Source organism: Schizosaccharomyces cryophilus (genome assembly GCF_000004155.1).
Source record: "Schizosaccharomyces cryophilus OY26 unplaced genomic scaffold supercont4.5, whole genome shotgun sequence".
In the NCBI taxonomy this organism is placed as follows: Eukaryota; Fungi; Ascomycota; class Schizosaccharomycetes; order Schizosaccharomycetales; family Schizosaccharomycetaceae; genus Schizosaccharomyces; species Schizosaccharomyces cryophilus.
Window position 1 is genome coordinate 705,518 of NW_013185628.1, and position 15,824 is coordinate 721,341.

Sequence of the window (15,824 nt, forward strand, 5' to 3'; positions counted from 1 at the left end):
TTCGTGTTTTAACTATTGAAAACCAAGTCTAGCATAGATTACTTGTTATTTACAGTCGCTCTCATAGTATTTATTGTTTACACCTCTTGCCTATCTGAAAGGTGGATTCATCATTTCAATAGTTTGTATACACTTATGACCTCAAGTCTTTTCCTTGTAGAATAAATAAGTAAGAATCACTCTTTCCAATCCGGTTTCTCAATGCCACGATAAAATTTCAAACATGTCGGAACATTCTCGTATGGACTCGGAGCAAGAGTCCTTCTCTAATCAAGAAAAATTAATTGACTCGTTTTTGGCAAAAGGGCCCCAAGCGTTGGCTGAATCAGCTTCGTCCAGTGTAAATGAGCAATCAGGTTTATCGACTGAACAAGAGCTCAAAAAGTACAAGGAATTCTTCTCTCAACTCAAGTTTTCATATATCGAACAAGGAACAAAAGAAAGATATTTACGTGCAATCCTTGATGACCCTCCTCTGCTAGTCGAGCCAGAAGATAATGAAAAGCTGGAGTCTACGATATCAGAGCTGAAATTTCGTTTGAAACAACGAAAAGACGAGGTTGAATCATTAAAGAAAGAAATTGTTTCTGAGTGTAATGAAATTGCTCAAAAGTACGATGCAACATTAAAAGAATCCAAAGAAGCAAAAACACTATTAGCCGAATTGAGAACATTGGAAAAAGAGCTACAGGACTTGGACCAAGATAACCTAATTAAGACGCCCATTCTTCCAGACTTAGAGGAAAAGATTCCTGTCTTAGAACAAGAGCTTTTGGTTACTGATGATTCGATAAAGTTTACCAACTCACAGTTGGAAAGAGATGAAGTTCGCTTAGACCAGCTGAGGAAGAACTGTTCTTTACTTGAAAAAGAATATAGTCATCTGCACCAACGTTCTAACCATCTACGTGAATCTATGGAAATGCGTTCTCCTGGAGACGATGCAAAGAGAAAGGTTCAAGCATGGTATACATCTATGCTTAATATTTACGATCAAATACTTCCTTAACGCACAAAGAACGAATCTTTTTGATATCTATTCACAAATCTTAACTTTTTTTCTCTTTTGTTATCATTAATCCCTGTTTCTGTCAGGAACCCAGCGGCGCAACGTCACGCATTGAATAGAATAATTACTGAGGATTAATTTTGACCATTCCCATGGATCCATATTCTTTTGCCGTTGCCAGAGGTCTTTAAACTTTTCCGGTGCTGGACACTGAACATAGCATAATACAAGAGTCTTTTTCACTTGGCCAATTGTGCGGTTAAGGCAATGCAGTTCATGCCATTTCAGATTCTGTTTTTGATAATCTCCTATGCAAGGAAGTAATAAAATTGCCAATTCTGCATGACTGAACACAGGGCCTCTCTTATAGAGAACTAAAAAAGGTTAGAAAATTCTATTCATTCACAAACAACGTACGATAATCCACTGAGAATTTTGTTCCTCCTTTTACCACCCATCCCTGTTGGCGAAAGTAATAATATGCAGCAAGCTCTACAAGGAATGTGTTGTCTGGACGAATGTAATTGCTAGGATCAAGTTGACTGAAAGAAGTACCAGGGAATTCGTTCCAAATTTCCGTGATGAATCCTGGGGATTTGGCAGTAAGCTCGGCAAAGACGTGAAGCAAAGGAGTAGATGAAAAATTATCTGTCCCATTAACAACTAGAGTTCCTAGAGAAGATAGAAAAAATGCCTCAGGAAATGTCAATTGTAAATGCTCAAGTTCGGGCACAAAAGTAACTTCAGAGGGATTTTGAGCAGACAAAGATGAAGAAAGAGGTTCGGTTAATTCTTTTGGGAGCTCGGCATCTTCTTTGAGATAATCTGGGACTTCTTCTCCACGTTCAATACACAATTGACGTTGCCGCGCACATTGTTCCCTATATGCTCGTTGCGCTTTAAATCGTTTTCTTTGCAACCTTCTTCTTGCAGTTATCTCTTCGGCCACCAAGTCTTCATCGAAACCCAAAAGACCTAGCGATCGCTTTGTTCGAACGTGCCACGTTGGCTCACTTCTGGAAAGATTCCCTTTTCCAAAGAATCCGCTTGTCCAGAGTCTCTTTATACTTTCTTTGTCTGTTACCAGACAGCTTAAAGTACCGACGTCCACTGAACATTGTACAGGGATTTGTTTAGGTGTCCTCGAAAATAAGTAATAATAAATATAGGGAATCCAAGTGATAGGATTTGTGGGAATTATAGGAGGCAGCGGTGGAGCTAATGAAAATGGAAGAGGAGCTTTATATATTTCATGCACCTTTGACATCTCGATAAAATTTTAGATTACTGATGGTATTTTGTAATTTGACCCAGAGTACCTTACCCTACCATAGAATTATATGAATTCTTTTCTATAATCCTTTAATTAAAGACTTTTCAGTTAATTAAGCATTAGTTTGACACAGAATACCTAAAAACAGGATTCGGGTCTCCATCAATTGCGTTGGTAAAATGCTCCACTATGCTTGCTTCTAATTTCAGCCAATATCGAAGGTCTGAATGAAGCGGTCAATTTTCTTTTTAATTAAGTCTATATCTTGAATTTTGATCATGAATTCATTTGCTGATCTCTAAAATACCGATTTTTCCCAAATTTAATAAGAATTGAATAAGTGATGCTATGATAGTTATATGCACTATATTCAGTTCAAAAAAAATATACAGGATTTCTTGAGTTTTTAAATCCTATCACTTACTATTACGAAGCGTTTGATTATTTTATCGAAAGCAATCGTGTCCAATATACTTTTCTGCGCATTGAAAACATAGACAATTTATGAGTAATTTCGAATCTGATAGATCTTCTTTATGATTTTTTGTTTGAAATTAAAAAAAAATAATATACATATATATATATATATATATATAGATTATGAGGCGGTATCTTGGTTCCGTGGTTTCAAATCCTCGTCCTGCACAAGCTCTTGGTATAAATCATCCTTTTATAGTCTTTTGCTTTATTGCTACCAGGACATTATCGCTAGCTCCTGCTGTATACTGGTGCTTGAAATGTTTACACCTTTTCTTTTTTGGTAATGGACGTGCATGGCTGGCATTGACTTCTGCACTCTGGACAATTGTATGTTGGATTGTGAGTATTCACTCCGATTGTAAGCTTACATCGATGGTTTAGGTTTCAGGGTATTTATCTTTCGTACTAACTACCGGGTTTCTATTAAAATGGTATGTGACATTATCTGAAAATAGTAGCTAAGCTACTATGCGGGCGTTGGTGAGTTGTGCTAATGCTTAGGCTTATTCATTATTCTATCGGACCAACTATTATACGTTTATTATCCCTTAATGTGATTAATTTCTCGTTTGTGTCTTTGAGTGTTAATTTTATCACTCATGGCGACAATTCACTTTTGCTTCCCGCTTGGATTGCAATTTCCTGCTTTCAGACAGCCTCTTATATTGTTCAAGATTGGATCACCTCCCCCATTACCCGTACTGTCCCATTTCCGTCTTCGTCATCCGCTAATACTTCTCTTTCAAGCAGACACAATTTAGATTTCTTAGAAATTACAGTATTTGCTGTCGTTCCTGTTGGAATTGCTAGTTTTTTTACAATGTTAATGCTGTTATGGCAGATCTACAATGATCCAATTTATTTTTTAGGTACCTGATGTGCCTACAAAAATTTGCTTTAATTTTATAAAGTTTAACGTTTTATCTTTTTAATACTTTCTTTAATAGGTTAATATACTTATTTTTATTATCTGGTGCAAACAATTCAAGAGGGAAAATGAATAGAAGTAACGTAAATAATCATTCAAGTCAATTGCTTTAGTATTTAATTCTCGTAAAAAAATAATAACAAAGTGCTCCGGAAAAAGCGGTAATTCGTTTTGTTTGTTTATTTTTGTTTATGTCGAAAGAAGTTCTGATACCACTCCAACTGAACGACCATAATTCCTTACGCTTTGGAAAAGAAAAATGGAAGATATCATTCTTAAGGATCGAACAGATATAGTTAATATATCCTCATCTGTTGCGCCAAATGAAGAGTACCGCCCTAGCTCGAATTCAAACTATGCGATAAAGAAACAAACAAGGAACAAAAGTTCAGCAGATACAGAATATTTTTCGGACGCTGAAACATCAAAGCAAGAACTTAGCGAATCGGATGTTCCTTTTATCTATATGAATGAAAACTTCAGCACGGCAAGAGATACAAATACCAGCAGTACTATCTTGACTGAAAAGAAATGTAGAACAGACAGTTTCGGAGGGAACGAAAAGGACTTGCTCAGTGAAATTCAACGCTTAAAAGAGGCGAACGAGCGTCTTCAGATGACATTATTACAGATGGTAAAAGAAACTCTGATTATATGTATATATTTTAACACAAAATAGGCTATTTCAGACACAGTTTCTGAAAAGGAGCAAGAAGAGATGCAAATCATTCGAAAGGAGCTAATTCGTGAAGTAATGGGAAGCAACAAATCACGCATACTTCAGATGGAAGCTGAAAATAAAGATTTAAAACAGTCAATTCGAGACATGCAGGAGTATATAACAAAATTAGTAGACCGCTGTTTACAGAACAAGTTTGCTCAGCAAATCCTTTCTATAGATGAAGCATGAATTAAGAATCATAACCTATATCCCGTCTCCAATATGCCAAGAATATAAGTGATAGAGTTAGACGTTGAGTAACTCTATCGGTGGTGTTGATATTTTCCCGGAACATAAATAAACAACTGAGTTCTCCTTTTCAAATACACCTTTCATATTATGTTTAGTAACTTTGGAAAAGCTCATCGTCAAATCTTCCAGTAAGCTAGGAAGATTTGGACCATCCACGACTTTACAAAGAAATGTCCCTGATGGTTTCAAGCCACGTAACGAAAAAATTAAGGCAGATTGTGCTAGAAACAAAGAGTTCATGTGATCTTTAACAGTTAAGAGCTCACGATTTCGCATGGCCAAATAAGGTGTTTTTGAAATACAAAATTCAAAACCCTGAACCATTGGAAACGGACGATTTAAATCACTTATAACAACATCTGCACGTAATTCCTTTAGCAAGGATTCCTGGTTTTCCATGGCCGCTTCATGCTCAATAGCCAACTGAAGATAAGGCACGGAGGAGGGATCACCGTACTGTGCAGATGCTTCTTGTAGTTTTCTAGCGCGCAGTCCTGCTTTTACAACTTCATCTTGAATAGCCATACTCAGGAAATTCCCCTGTATGGTGCTACAGTTGGCGGGAGATCTTGAGGGAATAATATCAACAGAAACAACTCTTCCTTCAGAGCCTATGTGTTGAGAAGCAACATTATTCCATATTCCAGGAGAAGATCCCTTGCCATGTTAGTAATGATGATCCTTTCCAAAATAAGGTCTTACCAAATTAATAACGAGTTGACCTGGTGCAAACATTTTTTCCTTCTCTTGTATCTAAAACCATTTGGTTAGCTGTTTATCAAATTAAGCTCTCAATTGTGACTAGGTTGAATATATTTCCCTCAATTTTCGAAAGAAAATAATAAAAGAATAAAGTATTCAGTATTCAGTAGTGCAACAAACAAATTCAGAGCGAACGTATTTATTCAATCAGTAATTTTCGAAAACTTACACTTTCCAAAAATTTAAAATATTCATTTTCCAAAGAAGCTCTAAAAGAGTACAGAGTCTTTTTTTTCCCTATTCTTTGCTTCGTCGAATAGAAGCATTTTTCATTCAAAGTAGTGGCACAAAATTGCCATTTCGTACTTCCTACCAAGTATTTTTTCCAGCTATCCAGAAAGGCTGTTCTCTGAAAGATATTCATTTTTCATGAAGCATTTTTACTTGGTTTCTAGATGTTTGCTTCTGATCATTGACAGATTTCTAAATACGGTGACTCGCTCATAGTAACTTTACGACTATACAAAGTATGCTCAGTCAAGACAAGCGAAAGTAATCGAATCGGAGTCAAGTTTGCATATAGTTTCTTTTATTAATTGATTTATATAACTGAAGAACAAAATTCATATTGGAAGGACATATTGTTGAAGAAGAGCATTGGATTGCACTCATCATAACCATACTTCTTACATGAGTCTATCATAAAGATATCAAGCAATTCTATTTCCTAAATCTTTATCATTCTTTTTTAAAATAATTTAACTCTTCGCTTTTTTCTCTATTCATTCCCGACATTACTTAGAATGTTTCATTTATCGTTAATTGGTTTATTTATTAACGCACAAATACTGTATATCGGTATACGACGCCGAGTAAGATCACCGACCCGGTAACCTTTCGGTGACAGCTACTCCAAAATCACCGAATACGCAACAAGTGCTGATGGTAGTGTACGCGCACGTACGCAGAGCCAATATGAAGTTTGGCAAAATTCTTACTTATTTAACCCTTTTTGCGGTTGCATGCCTTGCAAAACCAGATTTGAACTCTCGTGCTGATGACAATGGGATTATCAATATTGCTGGTAGACTTTTCCAGCGAATTGTCACTGGTAAACAAGACCATACTACAGTTGCACTCTTTTCAGTGGATGCTGGAACCATGAACTGTGAAATTTGTCGGTATGTCTTCTTCCTTATTCTTTACACTTTCATTTTTGCTGACGGTTCAGCCTTATTGAGCCCGAATTTAAAGCTTTAGCTTATTCTTACAAATTACAACACGGCCTTGACAGCGGTATCCGGTTTGTATATGCCGATTTTGGTAAAAATAGGAATTTGTTTGAACAGGTACGGGTCTTTACACTTAAAATAATTCAATTTGTTGGATTTTAACATGTTTAGTTCGCTATCGAAAGCGTTCCCAATTTTTGGATTTTTAAGCCCAATACTATAGTTCCTATTTCAGGGGATTTGAGCAGTGGGTAAGCAATCTGAGTCAATTCGACGTTATGACGTCGTTAACCATTGTTTAGTGTTTCTGCTGAAAAGTTGGCTGCCTTGGTCGAGAGAGAAACTGGCAAAGGCGCCCCGATAGTTTATCGTCAAGATCCTGCTAAAAAATATGCTACTCTGGCTTCATCTATTCTATGCGGTGCTGCTCTTTTCTTTACTAGAAAAACGCTTTTGAAAATATTCACCAGCAGAAAAGTGTGGGCTGCTCTTAGCATTATCTCTGTTATTACGTTGAGCAGTGGATTCATGTTCACTCGCATCCGGTTTACTCCTTACAGTCAACGTGGAGCAAATGGTGAAAACCTTTGGTTAGCCGGATCCCAACAATATCAGTTCGGCGCAGAAGTTCAGGTTGTATCATTGATCTGTAAGTATCGCAAGCCACAGTGGTTGATGAGTTTACTGACCTAGTTTAGACACTGCTTTAACTATAAGCACCATCTTTCTTGCCGTGATAGCACCAAAAGTCGAGGGTGCAAAACGCCAAACCCTTTTTGTCTTTTTCTGGCTAATTGTATTATGGCTTGGCTACAGTTTCCTTGTTGACGTTTTCCAAAGAAAGTTGCAGATGTATCCTTTCAAACTTTTACTTTAAACGTTCATTATCGATTTGAGATGAAGGAGATGAAAAAAGATTAATCTCATGATTTATTCTTAACGTACATTCATTAATCAAGACTTATTTCTAAAAAATCATTTACACTTATAATCGTTAAACCTAAGAATCACTGCGTATGGCATAAGCATTATGTCTTTAAATAGTTACTCCATCGTTTACCTTTTCCTACACGTTTGAAAACACTTTACTCACTGTTTCAAATGTATACCAAGTAACGCTCATGACGGGGATAATTTTCAATAAATTACTGAAGTATCCCCGGAAGAAACCAAAAAGGCCTTCCTTGCTGTAAATTTGCGCTATTGCATCTGATATACTTGAGTAGTGATAGCCAATGCCAGGTATCCGGTTTACTTGAAATCTTCGTCGAAGAACATCGGCTGGAAATGCAAATGTTTGAGCTATGAACCCGCTAAACCCGCCTAGAGAAAGTTTCTCTAAGCTGTTGAGATCTCTACCAGAAAACATATACTCTTTGCACCATTCATAAGTGAAAAATACAATAGATACATAGGGTACCACATTAAGTAGTGTCGCTGGAAGACCACTGTAAAATGCGGAAATCCCTCCTTCATTGCGATAAATAGTCCTTAAAGTTGACATAAGGTTTAATGACTGAGCATTGCAACCATTGGTCATATTATCTTTGATTAAACCCGCCGTCTGAATTGAGAGTCTTGTCCTAGCAATGTCCAGTGGATAAGTGCTAATAACACTTGCAGCTCCTGAAATGGCTCCGAAAATTAGTCTTTTATAATTACTCAAATCTTTTCTATCCGATTTCTGCAATGTGAGTTGCTTTAATCCACTGTAAGTTGCAAACTGAACTGCGCCGTAAGGAAATGCCCTTAAGCAATTCGTTCCATTTCCACGAAAAAAACCAAGAATGCCTTCCCGTTTCCATATTTTGGCAACTGTAGCAAACATGCTATTATATTCTTTATTACTTTGAACCTGAAAAATGATCTTCATCCGTTCCAGAGGACTGGTTACAGTTCTACTAAGAGATGCTGCTGTACCACCAGACAGTACAGATACGATAACGCTTTTAAGAAAACTTCCAGATTCATTAGCCGTATGTAATTTAAGATCTTTTTCCATTACAATTATCTAAAATTTCTCAGTATCATTTACTAAAGCATCGACCTTCACAATTCAGCCCTACCCTACTATACGAAAACAGTCACAATTCAATACACAACTTTTGAGTGAGAAATGATACCTACACCGAGCCAAGATGGTAAGTTTAAAATGATATTACGCTTGTAAAGGTACAAAAGACTAATTCAATTTTTAGGGTATCGACATTGAGAGACACCACGTGAGAAAGTCTCAACGCAGCAAGCCTGCCTCTGAGAACGTGTACTTGAAGCTTTTGGTTAAATTATACCGCTTCTTGGCCCGCCGTACTGACTCACGTTTCAACAAGACTATCTTAAAGCGTCTCTTTCAATCTAAGACTAACCGCCCTCCTATCTCTATCTCCAAGATTGCTGCTTTGACTAGCCGCAAGGCCTCCAACCTTGAGGGCAAGACTATTGTTACTGTTGGTACCGTTACCGATGACGAGCGTATGTTGACCGTCCCCAAGCTCTCTGTCGCTGCTCTTCGTTTCACTAAGTCTGCCCGTGCTCGTATCTTGAAGGCTGGTGGTGAAGTCATGACTCTTGATCAACTCGCTCTCCGTGCCCCCACTGGCAGCAACACTGTTCTTCTTCGTGGTAGAAAGCACGCTCGTGAGGCCTTCCGTCACTTTGGTTTCGGTCCTCACAAGCACAAGGCTCCTCACGTTCGCTCTGAGGGCCGTAAGTTTGAAAGAGCTCGTGGTCGTAGAAAGTCTCGTGCTTTCAAGGTATAAGCTTGTTAGTCCCAAAATCAATGCACCAAAAAGGGTTTCTTTATGTAATGTTATGTGTTTTGTAGAAGGATTTTGATTCTTAGTAGCTCCTGTGATGTATCAGCGAATAACGAATGCTGTTGTATATCCAGTCATGCTGGCAAAGTAGTAGAGTCTTCGAGTAAACTCTTATTTTGAACATTTGAAGAGATTTTAAGTTAAGTGGCATTCAAATCATTTATTAATATAAATACTATGATCAGTTTACGAAACAGTAAACAGAACACTCTGAAATAAAAAAACGAGACTATGAATGACAAAAATACAAATCAAAATCCTGCATTTTTTGAACAAAAGGTTAAAAAATTATTCTTTTTCTTGTTTATTTCTTCATAAACATCATTAGACACCAATGTCAGTTTAGAAATTTTATATTTCTTTGTCAGACATGGAAGGGTACACGGGTGAAAGTGCGAGTCTGCGGGTCATAATTATATTGATAAAAATTTGTGCCGTACGGCTGCGGCTCGATACAATAAACAGTGTGAAGAGGCACATTTAAATGTGCAATATCTTCTCGACGGCATCCAAGAAAATAAGCGATTATGATTCTTGTAATGACTCTATGTCCAATAACTAAAACATGATGCTTCATGCGTTCTATTTCAACAATAACGCTTTGAAGCCGATAAATAACATCTAGGTAACTTTCACCACCAGAACCGGGATATCTGTAATTTAGTTTATCCAATGCTCGAGCTTCGTACTCGTCGGGGTAGTTATTTTTTATCTCCTCGTATGTATGTTGATCGCAAATACCCGAACAAATCTCGTTGAGCATTCGCATAGCCTTGATATCATATTGTTCATCGTCAAAATATGCTGCGGTTTCCATACTTCTCTTCATCATTGAAGTCCACACACTAAACGGTTTAATTATCTTTTCTTCATCTTCGGGATCCAATTCAATAGGTGTTGATACGGCGTGTTCAGTCGAATATAGATTATTAAAGCTTGAATTATATGTCTTCCCTTGAAAAGACAAATTACCATGGTTCATAAGATTGGATTCCCTTGTCACATCAAAAAATAATCGATCTTGAAATTCGGCACGTTTTGTTTCAATAAACATTGCTAAATCTTCTCCGTATTGTTTACCAAGTTTGGTTAATGAAGCATTACCTCCTATACGACCCATTGTGTTATCCAAGGACTCTCCGTGACGAGTAACCCATATTTGTCTAGGCGAAAGATTAAAGTTAAGCAAGAAGAAAACTGCCTGACCGGCAAGGAATCCTCGAATATTAAAGGCAACTACTTTTTTACCTACATCGATTACCTTGATGTAGCGTAGATTTAGATCTTCCTCGAATTTTCCAAGCGGTTCATACTTTTGTTCGTACAATCGAACACGCTCCTGAAAGTCTCTAAGGGACTTCTCAGGATCCATATTTTTATAGTCTGGACCAAAGAGTTTCATTCGCATGTTGGCAGCAATTAACTGTTCGTCATTGCAAACAGACTCAATGAAAAGGGTAGTTACGTATGGAACATTCTTTAAGTGCTCGACAATAGCCTTCCTTCGGCTAGCAGTACTATTGGTAGCGTCGAAAATACCAACAACACCATTCTCATTTTCAAACCAATCTAGCAAAGCACTCAGTGTATTCATTGCCATGTCCTCGCGAATTTTAGAAGTTTCAGGGTTTGAAGGATCAAAAAAGGAAGCATCATCATGCCCATGAAAAGCTTGTTTTCTCCTATGATTTCCGACATTAAACGCTTTACAATTATATTGGAGCCAGTTATAGTATCGCACTAATTTGTTCACAATATACGACTTGCCCCGAGCAGGAAGACCGACCATTATTATAACTAGTTTCTCCTCTGGGCCAGCACCTTCACCTTCTGAATTTGGATTAGAATAAACACTCGATGTTTGGCCCGGTATACTCATTGTGGAACCTTTTCTCTTCATACTTTGAGCAAGCATAAGGGGAGAAGGTGGAGTACTATCACCGGGTGAATGGAAACTGGGGACATGATGAAGAGAGGCAGGACGATACTCTGTGCGTAAAGAAGAGACTTGCTTTGGCATTGCAAAGTATCCTTCCGAGGCCATTCGTTGAGGCTTATGCTGAGGATTTAATTGAAAAGGAACAGGAGACGAATCGCTAGACGTTAACGAGGATGCATTGGGAGAAGTAGATGTTGATGGGCGGGGAGGGGTCGTGTTTTCTTTTTTAGTGGAAACGTTTGTCTCACGGGAAGGGGCAGCTTGCATCGAGTCTGTGTCATTTTGTGTTAATTGAGATGGTAATCTTGGACCGTTTAAATCCTTCAAGTTTTGAAAACTAGGACTTAAAGAAGGCGAAGATGTGGGAGACTCATGCAAGGAAGGTGAGCTGACTGGGGATTGAACAAGCTGATCATCCTTGAAGAAGCTCGTTTCCCGTTGACTATTTGGTGTTGACATAATCTACAATAAAAGGTATAGTGACAAAAAAGGATACGAGTATGTAAAACAAGCACCAAATTCCCGAAAGAGAAAATATGTACCGAGCGGATTGTTATAATGCACCTAAAAAATAGAATAAAATAAAGAGAAAGTGGAATGAGAAGAGAAAAAAAGTTTTCCAGGCCACAGGCTCGGTTTTGGAAATGAATTCCAAGAGATTGACAAAAATCTATTCAAAATGAAGCAAAAACAAAACAAAAAGTTGCGATTCTTTAAAGCGTCATGAAATAGAATGATTCTTTCCTTGTACAAACCAAGGAATTCCGAAAAGAAATCAGAGCAATTCCAAAACACTAAAAGAAATGAACCTAGCGCAAACGAACAATATCTATAAATAGCTTGTTCTTACTTGGTATGTTGGTTGTTGATGAAGGGCATATATCTTACGTTGACATAGTAAAAAGACTTGAGGTAACAAGAAGGAACAAGTCTCCAAGAAGAAGGAAATGACAGCGCATATTTTCAACGTAAAAGGAAGGTTGGATTACTAAATAGGGAATTTCTGCAAAATAAATCTTCGTTAAGAGAATGGTAATAAAAATCCAAGCTGGAATCCAATGCTCCAAGAAAAAGAAAAAGTTCGTTTTGTAATCAAATAAGCGAGGAAACTTTAATTACTTTATTGTATTTAACGAATTAGCCACCAACAAAAGAAAAATTTCATTCGATAGTAGTAATGTTTTCGAAACCTCTGAAATTCCAACCGAAAACTCGTGTATAATGGCTTCCACACCATGAAAACGAAAATAAAAAACAATGCCTCTTTTGTTTTATTTAATAGCTATGGACCCGGTTCTCGCATGAAGAGAAGGCTGAAATGAACTGATCCTAAAGGAAAGAAAAACACCAAAGTGGTGTGTGTTTTCTACTTATTTCAATTCATTTCTTTGGTTTGTTTACTTGTTTATTTTATTTTATTATTTTTTTTTTGATCAGACTTCTTACAACAACAATAGTAAAAATAAAAAATTCCCTTCTTTTTTTATTACTATATCCTTTGTTTTTAACTTGCCCTTTTCATGCTTTCGCCTGTTTCCCTTTTCTCTTTATTCGGTTTTATTCTGGGACACGGGCATAATACTATAAAGTAGTAATACAACTATGAGTGAAAAAGTAAAGGTCAACTATTTGGTTAAATAAAGTACATTGAAGTGATAGACTATTATTTTTTATATAGTAAAGATTCAATTGCACCTGCTTGACTTGACAATCAGATTAATTGATGAAACAAATCAATCAGCTCATCTGCGAATTCTTCCCAAGTTGAAATTTCACTGGAAACGCTTAGATTATCTGTAGATAGCGATTCCATTCTACGCTAGTAAATACCAAAAAAAAAAAAGAAAAATTTAATGACTCGTGAACTTATGAACGCACATGAACCAAAGACTTTCCGTTGTTTGTTTTGGTCCAGTAAGTCGTAAAATAACATATAGTAATGTTAGGATTGCTCTAACATTTTGCTGAAATGACTCAAACTAATACATTCCCTACCCACCGGAAGCTGAAATCACCTGCCCCGCGAGCCATTGACCGCTATCTTCGGCAAGGAAAACCAACAACTATCGCTAAATCTTGAGGCTGTCCATAGTGTTTTTCAGAAGGAGTCAGTTCTGAGAACTGCTTGATTAGACTTTGACTTTTTCTTACCATATCCGTTACAACAACTCCTCGATTGACTTGATTCACGGTATGGCCCTATGGGCCTAACTCAGCAATCCATCATTTTGTGAAACTTTCAAGAGCCGACTTGCTTTCGCTGTTCAGATATTGTTGTGGAAAGCCTTCCCTTCCGTTAATACTTCCAATATTAATGATCTTTTCCGTTTTGGGAAACATTCAGAGCCATGCTATCTGTCATGATGCAGGCGGCACGAATGTTTGCATCAAAAGTTTGGTTATAATCTTCCAATATCGCCATCTCTATAGGTTTTGGCTCAGTTAAATATCCTGCGTTATTGACAAGGATATGAATGGTGGAACCAAAAGCTTGAACAGTGGTATCCATAATATATTTCACTCTAGAAACATCACGCAAATATGCTTGAATCTTAATTGCATCTGCCGAAGTACCAAAGTCTTTTATTTATTTATTTATTTACCAACTGTTCAGTTGCGTCATTGCTGCTGTCAGAGATGAAGATAATAGCTACTTTAACACCGCGACGTGCAAATTTCTCAGCTATTCCTGCTCCAACACCTCATAAGGCACCTGTAACGATTGCCACTTTACCTTGGAGGGAGAGATTGTTTTTTAGCCCTTTCCAGATCCACGGTAATATTAGATTAAAAGTTATGTAATATTCATCTAATTATAAAAAAACCTTTGTGAACTTTTGTCGTCGAACAACAAGTGTATTCTGTGTCATTTTTGGCGTCCGCAGTAAATTACTTAATGATTAAGTATCAGGGAATATTGTCCAGCTTGTGTATTTATGCCTCGATTCTTTAAGCTTATGGCGGCATTCGCTAATATTCAACAAGTCTAGTATCACCGGTACTGTAATATATATAATGTTAACAAAACACCTATCGTAACATTGACAGTGACACTCTGACATTAGCAGTGCTACTTCATGTTTCTATATAACGATAACGTAAAGGTACCGTATATATACTGAACGAAGTTGTGTACGCTTCGTTAAACCTTGACTTCAAAGGTTAGTTTCCACCATACAAATTCGATATCGAAAAAGCCAAATGATAATGGTTGGTTCAACGATAGTCTAAGCATCATGATTTGGCACCTAAAGGAATTTCGGAAGCGTTTTCACGAAGGTAGCTCTCGGGCTTACTTGAAACCCTCTGAAATGATACAAGTTATCCTTTCCGACACACTCACTGACTTTTTTTACAAACATTAGTTATTATAGGAATTGAAAATATCCAGTTCATTTACACTGAAATATGAAGCTTGCTACCAAAGAAGAAACGCAAGCTTTTAATCAAACCATTTACTCGGCTCTGTTACGAGGCGGAATCGTTGGTACTGGTCTTGGCATCCTTGGATGTATCGTGGGAGGTAGGTATTCTCCTGGCTTTCGTCGTCTGTCTTTTCCTCGAAAATCTTGGCTGGTCATTGGTAGCGGTTCTGCCGTGAGTGTAATTTACGCTGATAAAGCCACTGTGAAGTTTGAGGCTGAACGCTATGGTAAATTTGACCAAATTGAATATTCCACAAAGCATCTCCCTTGGAAATATAGGGCGTTGTACTATTACAACCAACACAAGTGGCCCATCATTTTGGGTACATGGGCAAGCACTCTTGGCTTAAGTATGTACGCTGCATCTCGCAATCGTTACGATACCCTACCTCAAAAACTTGTACAGGCAAGAATGTACGCACAGGGTGTTACCGTGCTCGTCCTTTTAGGAAGTGTTTATCTGACTGCCGTTGCCAATCGTTTGGAACCTCCAACCCAAGAGAAACTTATTTCTGACCCTACCAATCCTACCCAGCTGATTCCTTTCCAGTCCAAGTCAAAAGAACGTTATCCTGGTGAATTTCAATGGGAAGTTTTAGTTGCCAAAGAAGAAGAGCGTCTTCGTCAATTGAACCTTCCCCTTCGTGCCGGCCAGTCGTCGCCTCCGCCCAACGCTTCCGAATCTGCAAATGTTTCTTCACCGTAAAACAATATGCTGTTTCTCGTTCCACTCCCTTTTGAGATTTTCTTTTTCCGACAGCTCTTATTTCTGATGAATTTATTTCGTTTCATCGGATTGTTTCTCTTTTTACGATCCCATTTCACTTAGCTGCCCTCGATCTCCTTTTCCTATTTCACCTATCGTTTATCCAGTTCTCGTAAGTTTCTATGGATTTCTATGCGCGAGATTTATGTTTTGCTTACGAAAAAATAATTTAATAATTTTTGTTTTTGTTATTGTCTGTTAATAATAATCATCATTTTCGATTGTTTACCCTTTCTTTTACGTAATTGATTGTCAAATTTTCTTGATTGTAAGTTAATCCT

The 15,824-nt window shown here is 37.4% G+C and overlaps 11 protein-coding genes across 11 annotated transcripts; 6 read left to right on the plus strand and 5 right to left on the minus strand.

Annotated features, from left to right (window-relative positions):
* Positions 1-54: 54 nt before the first annotated feature.
* On the minus strand, positions 55-2,598 carry SPOG_00575 (tRNA-splicing endonuclease subunit catalytic subunit Sen2). The gene is made up of 2 exons (XM_013168750.1): positions 1,427-2,598; positions 55-1,383 (listed from the first exon to the last, which is right to left on the minus strand). The coding sequence occupies exons 1-2, from the start codon at positions 2,274-2,276 to the stop codon at positions 1,076-1,078; spliced, it is 1,158 nt and encodes a 385-aa protein (XP_013024204.1). The 5' UTR covers positions 2,277-2,598; the 3' UTR covers positions 55-1,075.
* SPOG_00576 (Bfr1 binding protein) lies at positions 73-2,354 on the plus strand. The gene has a single exon (XM_013168751.1). It carries the CDS (start codon positions 224-226, stop codon positions 1,007-1,009), a length of 786 nt encoding a protein of 261 aa, XP_013024205.1. The 5' UTR covers positions 73-223; the 3' UTR covers positions 1,010-2,354.
* Positions 2,464-3,745, plus strand: SPOG_00574 (N-glycosylation protein). Its single transcript, XM_013168749.1, has 3 exons — positions 2,464-3,089; positions 3,144-3,193; positions 3,264-3,745. The coding sequence occupies exons 1-3, from the start codon at positions 2,883-2,885 to the stop codon at positions 3,637-3,639; spliced, it is 633 nt and encodes a 210-aa protein (XP_013024203.1). The 5' UTR covers positions 2,464-2,882; the 3' UTR covers positions 3,640-3,745.
* Positions 3,707-5,990, minus strand: SPOG_00572 (SAM-dependent methyltransferase). The gene is made up of 3 exons (XM_013168747.1): positions 5,595-5,990; positions 5,366-5,416; positions 3,707-5,320 (listed from the first exon to the last, which is right to left on the minus strand). Exons 1-3 carry the CDS (start codon positions 5,787-5,789, stop codon positions 4,658-4,660), a joined length of 909 nt encoding a protein of 302 aa, XP_013024201.1. The 5' UTR covers positions 5,790-5,990; the 3' UTR covers positions 3,707-4,657.
* Positions 3,918-4,739, plus strand: SPOG_00573 (uncharacterized protein). The gene is made up of 2 exons (XM_013168748.1): positions 3,918-4,324; positions 4,370-4,739. Exons 1-2 carry the CDS (start codon positions 3,950-3,952, stop codon positions 4,598-4,600), a joined length of 606 nt encoding a protein of 201 aa, XP_013024202.1. The 5' UTR covers positions 3,918-3,949; the 3' UTR covers positions 4,601-4,739.
* Positions 5,991-6,259: 269 nt separating the features above from the next.
* SPOG_00571 (oligosaccharyltransferase gamma subunit) lies at positions 6,260-7,611 on the plus strand. The gene is made up of 5 exons (XM_013168746.1): positions 6,260-6,546; positions 6,597-6,714; positions 6,769-6,848; positions 6,900-7,246; positions 7,296-7,611. Exons 1-5 carry the CDS (start codon positions 6,308-6,310, stop codon positions 7,472-7,474), a joined length of 963 nt encoding a protein of 320 aa, XP_013024200.1. The 5' UTR covers positions 6,260-6,307; the 3' UTR covers positions 7,475-7,611.
* SPOG_00570 (coenzyme A/diphosphate transporter) lies at positions 7,513-8,604 on the minus strand. Its single transcript, XM_013168745.1, has one exon. The coding sequence runs from the start codon at positions 8,597-8,599 to the stop codon at positions 7,664-7,666; it is 936 nt and encodes a 311-aa protein (XP_013024199.1). The 5' UTR covers positions 8,600-8,604; the 3' UTR covers positions 7,513-7,663.
* Positions 7,562-9,620, plus strand: SPOG_00569 (60S ribosomal protein L18). Its single transcript, XM_013168744.1, has 3 exons — positions 7,562-8,573; positions 8,623-8,738; positions 8,796-9,620. Exons 2-3 carry the CDS (start codon positions 8,736-8,738, stop codon positions 9,354-9,356), a joined length of 564 nt encoding a protein of 187 aa, XP_013024198.1. The 5' UTR covers positions 7,562-8,573; positions 8,623-8,735; the 3' UTR covers positions 9,357-9,620.
* Positions 9,558-12,205, minus strand: SPOG_00568 (6-phosphofructo-2-kinase). Its single transcript, XM_013168743.1, has one exon. The coding sequence runs from the start codon at positions 11,809-11,811 to the stop codon at positions 9,778-9,780; it is 2,034 nt and encodes a 677-aa protein (XP_013024197.1). The 5' UTR covers positions 11,812-12,205; the 3' UTR covers positions 9,558-9,777.
* A 715-nt stretch (positions 12,206-12,920) lies between these two features.
* Positions 12,921-14,476, minus strand: SPOG_00567 (3-oxoacyl-[acyl-carrier-protein] reductase). The gene has a single exon (XM_013168742.1). It carries the CDS (start codon positions 13,859-13,861, stop codon positions 13,664-13,666), a length of 198 nt encoding a protein of 65 aa, XP_013024196.1. The 5' UTR covers positions 13,862-14,476; the 3' UTR covers positions 12,921-13,663.
* A 170-nt stretch (positions 14,477-14,646) lies between these two features.
* SPOG_00566 (uncharacterized protein) lies at positions 14,647-15,776 on the plus strand. The gene has a single exon (XM_013168741.1). It carries the CDS (start codon positions 14,761-14,763, stop codon positions 15,481-15,483), a length of 723 nt encoding a protein of 240 aa, XP_013024195.1. The 5' UTR covers positions 14,647-14,760; the 3' UTR covers positions 15,484-15,776.
* Positions 15,777-15,824: the final 48 nt, after the last annotated feature.

What these genes read in the sequence shown, in the direction of transcription:
- SPOG_00566 (XM_013168741.1), top strand. Translation starts at nt 14,761, where the DNA reads ATGAAGCTTGCTACCAAAGAAGAAACGCAAGCTTTTAATCAAACCATT.
- SPOG_00568 (XM_013168743.1), bottom strand. Translation starts at nt 11,811, where the DNA reads ATGTCAACACCAAATAGTCAACGGGAAACGAGCTTCTTCAAGGATGAT.
- SPOG_00572 (XM_013168747.1), bottom strand. Translation starts at nt 5,789, where the DNA reads ATGAATATCTTTCAGAGAACAGCCTTTCTGGATAGCTGGAAAAAATAC. An exon ending in ATTTTAAATTTTTGGAAAGT is followed by an intron (nt 5,417 to 5,594) that starts GTAAGTTTTCGA and finishes AAATGGTTTTAG; the next exon opens with ATACAAGAGAAGGAAAAAAT. An exon ending in GTCAACTCGTTATTAATTTG is followed by an intron (nt 5,321 to 5,365) that starts GTAAGACCTTAT and finishes TAACATGGCAAG; the next exon opens with GGATCTTCTCCTGGAATATG.
- SPOG_00575 (XM_013168750.1), bottom strand. Translation starts at nt 2,276, where the DNA reads ATGTCAAAGGTGCATGAAATATATAAAGCTCCTCTTCCATTTTCATTA. An exon ending in AAAATTCTCAGTGGATTATC is followed by an intron (nt 1,384 to 1,426) that starts GTACGTTGTTTG and finishes AACCTTTTTTAG; the next exon opens with TTCTCTATAAGAGAGGCCCT.
- SPOG_00571 (XM_013168746.1), top strand. Translation starts at nt 6,308, where the DNA reads ATGGTAGTGTACGCGCACGTACGCAGAGCCAATATGAAGTTTGGCAAA. An exon ending in ATGAACTGTGAAATTTGTCG is followed by an intron (nt 6,547 to 6,596) that starts GTATGTCTTCTT and finishes CTGACGGTTCAG; the next exon opens with CCTTATTGAGCCCGAATTTA. An exon ending in TCAGGGGATTTGAGCAGTGG is followed by an intron (nt 6,849 to 6,899) that starts GTAAGCAATCTG and finishes ACCATTGTTTAG; the next exon opens with TGTTTCTGCTGAAAAGTTGG.
- SPOG_00567 (XM_013168742.1), bottom strand. Translation starts at nt 13,861, where the DNA reads ATGGATACCACTGTTCAAGCTTTTGGTTCCACCATTCATATCCTTGTC.
- SPOG_00574 (XM_013168749.1), top strand. Translation starts at nt 2,883, where the DNA reads ATGAGGCGGTATCTTGGTTCCGTGGTTTCAAATCCTCGTCCTGCACAA. An exon ending in CTTCTGCACTCTGGACAATT is followed by an intron (nt 3,090 to 3,143) that starts GTATGTTGGATT and finishes TCGATGGTTTAG; the next exon opens with GTTTCAGGGTATTTATCTTT. An exon ending in ACCGGGTTTCTATTAAAATG is followed by an intron (nt 3,194 to 3,263) that starts GTATGTGACATT and finishes GCTAATGCTTAG; the next exon opens with GCTTATTCATTATTCTATCG.
- SPOG_00576 (XM_013168751.1), top strand. Translation starts at nt 224, where the DNA reads ATGTCGGAACATTCTCGTATGGACTCGGAGCAAGAGTCCTTCTCTAAT.
- SPOG_00570 (XM_013168745.1), bottom strand. Translation starts at nt 8,599, where the DNA reads ATGGAAAAAGATCTTAAATTACATACGGCTAATGAATCTGGAAGTTTT.
- SPOG_00573 (XM_013168748.1), top strand. Translation starts at nt 3,950, where the DNA reads ATGGAAGATATCATTCTTAAGGATCGAACAGATATAGTTAATATATCC. An exon ending in AGATGACATTATTACAGATG is followed by an intron (nt 4,325 to 4,369) that starts GTAAAAGAAACT and finishes AACACAAAATAG; the next exon opens with GCTATTTCAGACACAGTTTC.